This window comes from Helianthus annuus, chromosome 5 (genome assembly GCF_002127325.2).
Source record: "Helianthus annuus cultivar XRQ/B chromosome 5, HanXRQr2.0-SUNRISE, whole genome shotgun sequence".
Taxonomy (NCBI): domain Eukaryota; kingdom Viridiplantae; phylum Streptophyta; class Magnoliopsida; order Asterales; family Asteraceae; genus Helianthus; species Helianthus annuus.
In genome coordinates this window covers 92,618,674-92,631,650 of record NC_035437.2, presented here as the reverse complement: position 1 = coordinate 92,631,650, position 12,977 = coordinate 92,618,674, and the positions used below count along the sequence as shown (strand labels likewise).

General features: G+C 37.3%; 1 protein-coding gene across 4 annotated transcripts; it reads left to right on the top strand.

Moving 5' to 3' along the window:
- The first annotated feature begins 2,319 nt into the window (after nucleotides 1–2,319).
- On the top strand, nucleotides 2,320–9,422 carry LOC110940655 (pentatricopeptide repeat-containing protein At5g62370). Of its 4 annotated transcripts, none has more exons than XM_022182210.2 (6): nucleotides 2,320–5,557; nucleotides 5,660–5,718; nucleotides 6,659–6,734; nucleotides 8,233–8,555; nucleotides 8,658–8,724; nucleotides 8,912–9,422. In XM_022182210.2, the coding sequence occupies exon 1, from the start codon at nucleotides 2,521–2,523 to the stop codon at nucleotides 5,503–5,505; it is 2,985 nt and encodes a 994-aa protein (XP_022037902.1). In that variant the 5' UTR covers nucleotides 2,320–2,520; the 3' UTR covers nucleotides 5,506–5,557; nucleotides 5,660–5,718; nucleotides 6,659–6,734; nucleotides 8,233–8,555; nucleotides 8,658–8,724; nucleotides 8,912–9,422. The 4 variants fall into 4 exon arrangements, with proteins under 4 accessions (XP_022037902.1, XP_022037901.1, XP_022037900.1 ...); XM_022182209.2 differs by having other exon boundaries at nucleotides 8,658–8,755; XM_022182208.2 differs by lacking the exon at nucleotides 8,912–9,422 and having other exon boundaries at nucleotides 8,658–8,898.
- Nucleotides 9,423–12,977: the final 3,555 nt, after the last annotated feature.

Genomic DNA, 12,977 nt, shown 5'->3' with positions numbered 1-12,977 from the left:
GTTCCATTTGGTAGACCCATGCAAGATAATTTGAGGAACATAGCTTAACAGTGATGAGGTGGGAAAGGGAGTGGGGAAGAGAATCATTGTTGGAGGAGGGGGAAGCCATGGATGGAGGAGAGACAGAAAAGACAGAGAAAGATGAAGGGAGAGGAGAGTTATGGGAGGGTCTTTAGGCTTGATACCATATGAAGAATACAATATATATAGGAGAGGTAAAAACTATACAATGAATGAAAATAAATGAAAGAAATAAATACAAGAATTAGACTATCCACTATCACAACCCAACCCAACCCAATTTTTTATTAAAAAACTAATTTCTCTCTCTTCAACCTACACAACCCAACCCAATTCAAATTTTCACCCACATTCACAACCCAACCTAAACTAATATATTATTAAATAAATATGATTTATTGGGGGAATTATTAGTTAAGAAAAAAACTAAAAAAGAAATATAAAAATAGTGGACCAATTAAATTTGGACATGTGTATGATGTTGGGTTGCAACCTAGGTTGCCATGACAAGCAGGTTGTGGACTTTTTCTAATAAAGAATTGTTTTTTCATTTTTTTTAAATCCACATGGCAACCAACCCAAAGAAATGGTTGCCATAGTGGGTAGTCTTATCTAGAGATAATAAGGTAATTAAGTGAGTGGTATGTTAATAAAAATAATAACTTAGTCGATTTAGGACCCGTCTGTTGCGGGGAAGTTTTCAAAAGAGAAAAAATGGACGCGTTGCGATGGGTCTGTCAAATATGAAAAAATAGAGCACAAACATTGAACCTCACATGCACGCTACGACATGTTAACTCGAAAAATTTAGATTGAACATAAAACGAAAAACTTGCGAAAGATAAAAAGTATGGGGGACCAAAGTTGTAAATAATAAAGTGTTGTGTTAAATTACAAAAGATGAAAAAGTTTGAGTTAAAAGTAAAAATTTCAAATGGTTTAAAATGTAAAAGAAAAAACTTTAAGGTTAAAAGTGAAAAATCAAGTTTTTTTTTTAAGTCTCCAAGCATAAGGTACAAGTCATGATGCAAAAAAAGCTTGCTAATTTGTATATGGAATAATAATAAATCTTTTCAAAATGTAAGACCCATTCTCATACAATTGAGAATTTATAAAAAAACTTTTGCCATTTATAAAAATAATGCAAATAAACTTTCATACAATGTTTCGGATTTAATAAAAATTTATAAGTGTTTAAAACACTTAAACACTTTAGCACGTTAATACGTTCATAAAATATAAAATCCTTACAAAGTTCATAATTGATTTGGTTCGTAAAATAACGATACTAAGCGGAAGCTTGAACTTCGGTTGTGTTCGGTTCGTCCACAATGTTTGATCATCATCCGTAAGGTCCTAACTATTACCTATACACCAATAACAACTCACATGTTAGTTATATGGTGCTTAAAAATGGTTTTATAACAAAAAATATCAAACAAACAAACAAAATCAATTTTGAAAGAAACCCATCGTAGGTTACGGCAGTGTGCCGTAGCTTACGGCTCACATAATCTGTGTTTGGCAGCAGCTGCCAGCCGTAGGGCCTACGACTGGCAAACGTAGCTTACGATTGGCTGCTCTGCAGCTTTTCCATCTTTACTGTTTTTTGTTACGAAAACTTCCGTAACTTAATGAGGGAAAAGAAAAGAAAGTAAAAGTGAGAAATAAAAGGACGAGAAAGGAAAAAAAAGATGTATTTCCCCCGTTTCCTTCCAAGTCGGAAGGATAAAAAAACTAAAGAATTTAGACTAACTTTCCTTTCATTTTCTTTTTTTTTTCTTTTCTTAAATGAAACTCAGCACGACATGTTTTAGTTTCCTTTCTTTTCCTTCCTTAAATAAAACTATATAACACAAAATATTTTTACTTTCATTTTGTTTTTTTTTCTCTCATTTCATTAGTAAACTCTAGAACACAGTGTTAAGAAAAAGATTAATGAAAGATTAGGGTATACAGGGCACTCTCGGTGACCCCATGCGGTGAGCGAAGTCCCCGTTCGGAAACACCGCCGCCGTCACCGCGGTGACCGAATTCGGCGAGGTGGGTCGGGGTGTAGTTACCACATGAGAGAGGAGAGAGAGAGAGGGTGATTGGTTGTTAATGTGGGTCCACTCTTTTTCCACCAATCATATTTTTTTCTTCTTTTTTTATAAAAAAATAATTGTGTGATGGGAGTGCCGCCATCAAATTGAGGGTGTGAGGGGAGTTTAAGAGAGAAGTTGACGTGGCATAACCTGATTGTGTGTGCGTAAGAAAGGGGACTCCCTAACAGGAGTGCCCCTCTAGTAAGACGTCTGACGCGAGGAGAGACAAGGTGTGGTGTGAGGTTTAAAGTGTACTCGCTACCCGCCACCACTTCTAGGGTTTTACAGCCGGTTTTCCCCTTTCCCGGTGCCACACCACCAGACCAGGTTCTCTCTTTCTTCATTTTCTCAGTTTATTCAATCATCTCTTCACATTCATCACTTCAATTACAGAACCCCGCCAGATGGAACCATGATTAATCGTAACCACCGTATACATCACACAGTCAACTCAATCACAAAATCATTCACTACAAGTCCTTTAGTCCTCCTATCAGAAAACCCTCCAATTCCACCTTCAATCACCCACCACCACCACCACCACCACCACAAATCCTTGTGCTTTTCCCTTGCTCAAACCCTACTTAACCGAGGCCTGTTACCAGCTGCCCAACGCCTTATCCGGCGCCTCATTCTACACTCCCCTACCATCACCGATGAGCTTTCCCTCATCCATTTTGCCGTCTCACGAGGCCTTGAGCCTTACTTGCCCCCTTATTCTGCATTAATTAGCAGGCTTGTGAATCTGGGTCAGTTTCGGATAGCCCAGGATCTGTATATCGATAGGATAGTGAACCGAGGGGTTATGCCCGATGCCTCATTAGTCGGTTCCATGATGATTTGCTATTCCAAGTTAGGCAAGTTTAAGGAGGAAAATGATCACGTCGAAAAGCTTATTGGGTTAAAGTCGTCTTCTAGTGTAAGAGCATTTTCGGAGCTTTTAAAGGAGGTGTTTGAACAAAGTAGGTACTTTGATGCGTATGATTATAGTGTTAGGATTAATGATGCTGGGGTTTCGCTTTCTGTTTCGTGTTATAATATGCTGATTTCTGGGTTGTCGTCTAGAGGGTATGTTGATGAAGCTCGCCAAGTGTTTGATATAATGCGTGAGAGAGGTGTGCCACCCGTATGTCATTTGTGGAAGTCGCTTGTATTTGGTTTTTGTAAGATGGATAGAGTTGAAGAAGCTGAGTTGTTGAGCATAGAAATGGAGTCCTACGGTTTTTTTGTTGATAAGGTTATGCACACTAGTCTTATTAACGGTTACTGTAAGAACCGGAAAGTAAAAATGGGGATGAGATTGTTGTATAAAATGCTCAAGATGGGTTGTCAGCCGGATACTTATACTTACAATACATTGATGCAAGGGTTCGTTAATTCTGGTTTTTTCGATAAAATGTGTGTTTTGCACCGGCAAATGATAGAATCGGGACTTGAACCTGATGTACTGACTTACCAAATTATGATCAACAAATATTGTAAAGAAAATAAAGTTGATTGTGCTTTGGCGCTTTTAAGTAGCATGTGCGGTAGAGACCTAACACCCAATGTGCATTGTTATACATCCATTATTCCCGCTCTTTACAAAGAAAACCGTATAGAGGTTGATGAGGTGTACCAAACGATGCTTGATTCTGGAGTGATTCCCGATCAAGTCATGTTTTTTAAACTAATAAAAGCGTACCCGAAAGGTCATGAGCTTCATCTTACACTCAAGTTTTTGAATGAGATTGCTAAATACGGTTGTGGCGTTGACCCTTTATCTTCATCTGCTTCTTTTGGACCTACTGAGAGCCTTCAATATCAAATCGATCATATTTTAGGCAGAATAGTGGAACGTAGACCTCGTTTGGCTAATCTGGCTTATAGTATATACATTATTGGATTATGCTTTGGAGGGAAAACTGACGATGCTTTGCGGTCTTTGGTTTTCATGATCAATCTTGGGTTTCAGCCGTTGATGTCAGCTTATAACTCGTTGATAAGGTGTTTTAGTCAAGAAGGGTTTGTTGAGCATTCCGGTGCCCTAATTGAACTCATGGAGGGTATGGGTATGATTCCTAACTCCACAACTTTTTTGGTAATGGTTAATGAACATTGCAAAAATAATGACCTAGCGTCGGCTTTTAATGTTCTTCGTTTGATGGATGATAGGAGAATGAAGCCTAGTGTTGCTATATATGATAGCATTATTGGTTGTTTAGGCAGAGAGAAAAGGGTTTTCGATGCACATTGTATGTTTAAAAAGTTGCTTGAAAGTGATGTAGATCCCGATGACGCTTTGTATTTCAGAATGATAAACACGTACGCTAAAAATGGACAAGCAATTGAAGCGGATCGATTATTTTATCGGATGAAGAAGCATGGAATACAACCTAATTCACGTGTTTACTCAGCGCTTATTAGTGGATTTGTTAAGAAAAATATGATGAAGAAGGGTGTGATGTATCTTGGAAGTATGTTAAAAGATGGTTTTATGCCAAATAAAGTGCTATATACGTCTCTTATTGGTCACTTTATACGAAAAGGTGAGCTTGAGTTTTCATTTAGACTAGTTTCTTTGATGGAACGAAGTCGTATCGAGAGTGATCATGTCACCTACATAACATTGATTAGTGGCATTTGTAGGAATCTTCAATGTTACAACGGTATATGGCACGATACCCATAATAAATCACAAAAAGAAAGGGAACGTCTCTATCATCTACTTCGTCAAAACTCATCTCCGGGGGAGAATGATTCGAAAATTTCCATAACAACTCATGAAGATTTGAAGTTATTAGCAATGAAACTGATTCGAGGAATTAAAGATAGTTTCTATTGGCCTAATTTATATATGTATAACGCCACATTATCTGGTTTTTGTCGGATGGGAAAGTTTAAGGAAGCATATGAACTACTAGATGTGATGGTAAAACAAGGTGTGGGTCTCAATCAGGTAACGTATACGATTTTAATCAACGGACATATTCAAGTCGGTGAAATTGATGCTGCTGTCGGGTTGTTTAACAAAATGAATGCTGATGGATGCTTCGCCGATAGAATTTTATATAATATAATGATAAAGGGCTTTTGTAAGAACAAGAGGTTGATTGATGCCTTGTCTCTTTCACATGCAATGTGTAAAAGAGGATTTGTTCCTAGCAAAATTGCTTTCGAATATATGCTTATTAGTCTTTGTGCTTCACGTTTGGTCAATGAAGCGTTGCGTATATGTGAAGATATGATTTCCCATGGTTATTTACCATGTCGATTTAACGGTAGCTGGTTGCTTCACATGTTACTTAAAGAAAACAAACTGAATGAAGCTCAAATGTTACATGATTTGATGGTTGAAAAAGGAAGTAAGTTGTCAAATCCGATGAGACAGAGAATCATGAGAGATTTAAAATTGTAGGTTGAAAAAAATCTTAGCCGTCTGATTTTGTCAAAGATATGGTCAAAATCGGGTACTTCTCTAACCCCTGGGCTAATTGTTTATCTTTAATTTAAATGAATATTTAATTCGAAGTAGGAGTGCCTATTACCTAATATAATGTTTTATTATGCAGGAAAAATGTAAGTTTCAAGTGGAGCAATATGAAGTCTGCATTGCATCAATGTTTTTCAGGTTAATTTTTTTCTTTTTATGATAATAGTTATTTTTTTCTAATTGAATTCTACTATAAGTCAATCACTTTTGTTTATAACTGTTATGTTGAGGAACTTTATCTGATGGAATAACTACTAAATGCTTCTTGCTTTGAGCATGATTTGCATTTATATACTATTAATTTGAAACATTTGTATGCATGTTTGGTTGTAAGTTGAGCTTAAATAGTTGTACCTTAATCAAATATTTGTTGTAAGTTGTGTTTAAGTGCTTGGTTGTAAGTTGTGCTTAAGTGGTTGTACCTTAATCAAATATTGGTTGTAAGTTGTGCTTAAGTGGTTGTACCTTAATCAAATATTGGTTATAAGTTGTGCTTAAGTGGTTGTACCTTAATCAAATAATGGTTTCATTACCTTACCAAATTCAATCTGTTTTGTATGCATGTATGGTTGTAAATTGTGCTTAAGTGGCTGTACCTTAATCAAATAATGGTTTCATTATCTTACCATATTCAATCGGTTTGATCCATTCAAAGCTGTGTTGTTTTATTTGTAAATTATTATTATTTATAATAATCTAATTAATTTAGCCAAAATCTTGTATAAATATAATTTGCAACATATTGATGCAATGGTTGTTGTAATGTATGCATTATGGTTTGTATAGTGGTAATGATATATATTATATATAGATTACGATGAACCTGTCAAACGGGAAAAATAGACGCGGGTTCATCGTAACGCCCGAGTCCTAGATCAACTTAGTTATTTTATTCTATGTTTTACGTTTCGGTTTAATTTCTTTGCATTAACACCTCAACTTCAGTGTTGGTGGTCGCTGGCAGTAGTGTGGCGTTAGTGCTCGCCCCCGCCGCAACGCGGGGGTGCTTAATACTAGTTATATCTAATCTGAAATCTCTAGCAATAACATTAATGATTTTTTTTTTCTTATTTTACAGTTACATTTGATGGGATACGTTGAATAGGCATATATCACAATGTTGGGATGTAACTTAACAACCACAGTTGCACCAGGTATGCAAAGTGTATCAGTTGCTGATTTAAATGACATCTTGCTGCTAGTAGGTCATAGTTATCGATAGCGGCCATAGCAACCACTATCGCGAATAGCGTGGCGAGATGATAGGCACTTGATAGAAATTGCACACTTATTAGTATATTATAATTGTGAAGGGGGGTTAGTGTAATTACTACTCCTATAAATAAGGCATTAGTCATTATAGAAAGTAGGAAGAGAATTAGTTAGTTGTTAAGGCTCATTGCCATGTGCATGAGAAGGGCATAGCCCTGGGACCACTTCGGTGGCTAGTATTTGTATTATCTTCTTCAGTTTATCAAATATAGTTACAGATTTACTTTCATCATCTCCATTAAATTCTGTTACCTACATGGTGTTTAGCGCTGAATAGCGGATTCCAAAGACGACTTCCGGACGGAAACCTGCAATTTCTGCCGGAAACTTGCTGGAAACTATGAAGAAGAAGAGTGGCTGCGTTTTTGTTGCGTTTGAGCCTTTCTAGGGTTAAATAAGTTTATGGATTTTAACATTTAACCCCTCTATCTTTCATTAGGTTACATTTAGTCATTAAAACTTGTAAAATTTACATAAAAAGTGTAAAATTAGTTTGTGTATTTTAACATTTAACCCCCCTATTTTCACTAGCTTACATTTGGTCCTTAAACTTATAAAGTTATACAAAAAGGTATAAAACTAACATTATATATAAAAAAAGTTACGTGGATAGCTATTTTTTATTTCTTAACTTTTTAACTACCTTATCGCTAAACACGAAATAGCAGGCGCTATTTCATCGCTATCGCTAGGTAGCATATAGGTACGTTGTCGTATTTGTCGCTATTCACTATCGGTAACTATGTAGTAGGTTAATACTTAATATGCACCTGCATCATTAGTATATTGATTGGAGCTACTGCTCCGCGTACCCTTCTAGTTTTAAGGGCATATTATACAGAATTTGTACTTATTTAATAGTGTCTTTTGTTGGTATTCCACCTGGTATTGTTGTGCAGAAATCATTGATAAATTCTGAATAATAGTTTTGGATTAATTCTGAACGATTCTTTTGGATTAATTCACATGGGTTTTTCCTTCAACAGAATCAGAATCAAAATACTTTGTCAATAAAAAAATATGTTCAGTTCTAGATAGTTGGAAAAATACCTGCTATTTACTGTACAATAAATCAACTAGTTTTTTTAAAGTTACAACATTTGTGTTGAGAAACCAAGTAATTATTTTCCGCAAGCTTAATTAGTTTGTTATACGGTGTCAACTTAACAAAACCATTGACTTGTTACAGTTGTATAATTATCATTATGGGCTGCAAAATATCTATCTGTAGTTTAGATAGTTTGGAAGTCATGTAATTACTTTCCTAGCATAGGTTGTGTATAAATTGTGGTTCCATACTCAATGAAAGATACATCCTTTACTTACGTGTTTGATCAAATCACTGTGCGTTTTCTTCTTTCCTGAACACATTTACTTCAGGTTTTAAGAGCATTCGAAGCGGCTTCAAGTTAGGGCACTTGTCAGATTGCATAGCCACTTCTGATGAGTTAAGACACCTCATATGACCGTACCTCAAGAGTCTGACCACCATTCAACCAGTTCTTGCGCTATACGGAGCTTTTGACTCGAAACCAAATGGGTATTTATTCACATTGGTTCAAAAAGCTTGAGGCAGAATGAGGCGTTTAGGTCCCAAAAGCCGGCATGCGCATCATGTACCCGAGGCATTCTATTATTTACAAAGCTCTGTGGATGAATATGCTTGACTTACAGAGCTCTGATTGCCTCTTTCGTTCAGACAGGTAAATCCGCTAAAGTTTTCTATCTTTTACTTCCAAACACTTCATTAATTTCTTATTCATCCATCTTACGCATTCTACACAACACTTTGTATTTGTGTATAGCTATGCAAACAAGACACTCGTTGCTGGACGGTTGCTAAAATCTCTTTAAAGAACCAAAAAATGAGAGGTGAATGCATCGCCTTATTATTCATCATCTTGTAACTAGATCTATCTCAAAATATTCATTTGAAAATGTTGGAAATTAGATTAGTAAGTGTGCAACATTAGTTGTTCTTGTGTCCTGTATAGAGCATTCTCATACTTTTACATGATATATGGTTTTCTGTCTACATGACCATGGTTCCACCTTGCAGGATAGTCCAGTCCAGAAAGGAATAAACTTTGAGAAATTGTCAAAAATATTGCATTGGATTACTGGTTTGATCTGCATAGAGAAAGTTCCAAAGCTTTAATTCATTGCCCATTCTTAGGCCGGAGGGTGTGGAGGCGCCACCCCTGCCACCTCACCTTCAATGGCCACCCATACCGTCATCTTTAGGGTGGTGGGGGGGGGGCATGGTGGTTTCGCCAAGGTGGTGACGTAAGAAAGGGGGGCTCCATCGAAGTTGATTGGCTTTAAAGGGGGGTGCTATAAAGCCCCTAGCCACACCCTCCACACCCTACAAGTTAAAGGAGGGGGCTTTAAAGCCCTTGTGTGACGTGGCGGTAAGGTGGCGTGATAAAGCCCCTAACCACACCTTCACATTCACAAGAATTGTCTTTTTTTTATAGGTCTGCTGGAAAATTTTGTAGTGCAATGTAATTTTAATTTATTTTTTCGGTTTTTGCCATGGTTGAAGGAAAAAAGAGAATAATGTATGTCATTAGTCAGAATCACGGTTTAACATGGTTTGATCTGGTGCGGTTAGAGATGGTCCAATGCCAACTCTCAAAACCACCACAAATATGCCTATTAGGATATTAGATTTCCACTCCTCCAAAAACACTTAGGGTCTGTTTGGTATGCGGTAATGGAATAGACAAGGGAATGGAATGGACGAGGTAATGGAATGGACAAGGGAATGGAATGTATCATTACCATTCCATGTCTCGTTTGGTTACCATGTGGGAATGGAATGAATTATTATCGTGTATTGTTTGGTAGGCAAGAAAATTAAGGAATAAAATCGATGGTGAGTGGTGGTGGTCGATGGTAGTGATTGTAGGTGGTGGTGGCAGCGATCGATGGTGGCGGCGATCGGTGGTGGCGGCGACGATGATGGGTGGTGGTGACGGAGGGTGGCGGCGGCCGTCGATGGTGGTTGGTAGCGGCAGTGGTTGGTGGTGGCGGCGACGGTGGTAGTGGTTGGTGGCGACGAGCGGCGTTGACGACGGTGGTGGTTGTTGGAAGCGGTGGTTGGTAGCGGCGATGGTTGGTGACAGCGGTGGTAGGTGGCGGCGGCGGTGGTCGGTGGCGGCGGTGGCGGGTGGATGGCGGCGGCGATAGGCGTCGGTGGTGGTGATGGTAGTGGTAGTGAGTGGTGGCGAAGGTGGGGGGTTGTGGTGTTGTTAATGAAGGGTGCAAGAGGGGATGGAATGAAAAAAAAACATGGGGGGTGGATGGAATGATTTTGAGGGAATGGAATGCCTTATGGAATGGGTGATTCCATTCCCTTGACCAACCAAACACCTTTTTCTTCATTCCCTCATAATGACCCATTCCATTCCGCCTCTCATTCCTGCATAACAAACACTACCTTAGGTAGCGTTCGTTTCATGGAATGGAATGGAATGGAAAGGAATTAGGAAGTTTTTCTTTGTAAAATTGATCTTGGTTGGGGGAGGGAGGAATTTGAAATCCTATGAATTTCTTTAATCAATGAAATTTGTGACTATTTCAACATTCCTTAGAAATCCTTCACTCTAATGAAGGAATGGAATGGAATGTTGAAATAGTCACAAATTTCATTGATTAAAGAAATTCATAGGATTTCAAATTCCTCCCTCCCCCAATCAAGATCAATTTTACAAAGAAAAACTTCCTAATTCCATTCCATTCCATGAAACGAACGCTACCTTATTTTCTTTTCAACTTTACAAACGTTATTATAAATTCTTACATTGTTACATTCTCACCGCTGTATGATTTACCTTTATAAACAATTTTTTTATATCAAATTAAATTATTTATAAAAATAAATTAATTTGTGATAATAAAAAGATATTTTGTAAGTAAAACAATTTATTAAAATGTTTTATATTTTTAAAATAATTTAAAGTAACATTTTTTATTATTGAGTTAACTGCTATTTTTGTCTCTGTAGTTTGGTGGAAAACTTCAATTTAATATTGAAGTGAAATCTTATAACATCCATTTTAAGGTAGAGATGAAATGATGGTCCTTTATGGTGGAGATTGAGGGAGGCACGGTGATGACAATGGTGGCTGGATCTAGTGGTGATGACGACGTTGGTGGTGGTTTGCGGAGCTGTTGGTTACAATGGAAATTGAGGGTGGCATGGTGTGAACAGTGAGGATTCTATGGTAGAGGTGAACGGTGGTGATCAGAGCTGTGGTGGAGGTGGTAGTTGTGGTTGGTAGTGACAGTGGCTGTGGTGGTAGTGCTAGGGACCGGTGGTGCAGGTGGTGGAGAGTTTAGAGAGAGAAGAGAGTATTTACTTAAATGGTCTTTTATATTAACAAATTTACATAATCGGTCATTATTAGTTAAAAATAAGAATGTCCTTAGTTTCAACAGATTTTTTTTTAACAGGCGTTATCTTTTTTGAACTGAAGTGGCACGTTTCAAAAATTTTGAGGACGGAACTAACGCAAAACTTTTTTGGACTGAAGTAACATTTTCCACCATACAACAGGGACGAAAATGACAGTTAATTCTTTATTATTTTACTTAATTACGACACTTAGGCCATGTGTAGTGGAGAGGTGAATGGGTGCTATAAAGCCCCATAGTGCCCAGAACACCGCCCCTTTGGGAGTTATAGAGGACTATGTTGGGGGGTTATAGGTTGGGCGTGATGGTGATGGCAGAATTATTGTTTTGGTTTCTCTCTCTCACACACACACACACACACACACACATATATATATATATATATATATATATATATATATATATATATATATATATATATATATATATATATATATAGGGGGCTGCTAGAATGAGAACCAACTCGAGTTGTAAGAACCGTGAGAACTACTTGATCCGGGGCGAGGTGGACCAATTTTTTTTTTCAAAAACGTAGATACATGTATTATAAATACATTCGTAAAATTTTTTTTTTTTTTAAATGTCGTGCGTGTAGTTTTTTACACCACAAGTTTGTGGTTTACGAGTTCCGTAATTTACGGAAGTGGTAGTTGTGGTTGGTAGTGGCAGTGGCTGTGGTGGTAGTGCTAGGGACCGGTGGTGCAGGTGGTTGGTGGTGGAGAGTTTAGAGAGAGAAGAGAGTATTTACTTAAATGGTCTTTTATATTAACAAATTTACATAATCGGTCATTATTAGTTAAAAATAAGAATGTCCTTAGTTTCAACAGATTTTTTTTAACAGGCGTTATCTTTTTTGAACTGAAGTGGCACGTTTCAAAAATTTTGAGGACGGAACTAACGCAAATTTTTTTTGGACTGAAGTAACATTTTCCACCATACAACAGGGACGAAAATGGCAGTTAATTCTTTATTATTTTACTTAATTACGACACTTAGGCCATGTGTAGTGGAGAGGTGAATGGGTGCTATAAAGCCCCATAGTGCCCAGAACACCGCCCCTTTGGGAGTTATAGAGGACTATGTTGGGGGGTTATAGGTTGGGCGTGATGGTGATGGCAGAATTATTGTTTTGGTTTCTCTCTCTCTCTCTCTCACACACACACACACACACACACACACACATATATATATATATATATATATATATATATATATATATATATATATATATATATAGGGGGCTGCTAGAATGAGAACCACCTCGAGTTGTAAGAACCGTGAGAACTACTTGATCCGGGGCGAGGTGGACCAATTTTTTTTTTTTCAAAAACGTAGATACATGTATTATAAATACATTCGTAAAAATTTTTTTTTTTAAAATGCCGTGCGTGTAGTTTTTTACACCACAAGTTTGTGGTTTACGAGTTCCGTAAATTACGGAACTCGTAAACCACAAACTTGTGGTGTAAAAAACTACACGCACGACATTTTTTAAATTTTTTTTTACGAATGTGTTTATATTACATGCATCTACGTTTTTGAAAAAAAATTTGGTCCACCTCGCCCCGTACGGTGTGGTTCTCGCGGTTCTTACAAATCATGGTGGTTCTCATTCTAGCGGTCCCCTATATATATATATATATAATTAAAGGTGGTTATCCATTACACACATATAATTAAAGAGAGTTATAGGGGATTATGACTAC

Bases quoted from the DNA above. Each gene is read 5' to 3' on its own strand.
- LOC110940655 (XM_022182210.2), top strand. From the start codon at position 2,521: ATGATTAATCGTAACCACCGTATACATCACACAGTCAACTCAATCACA.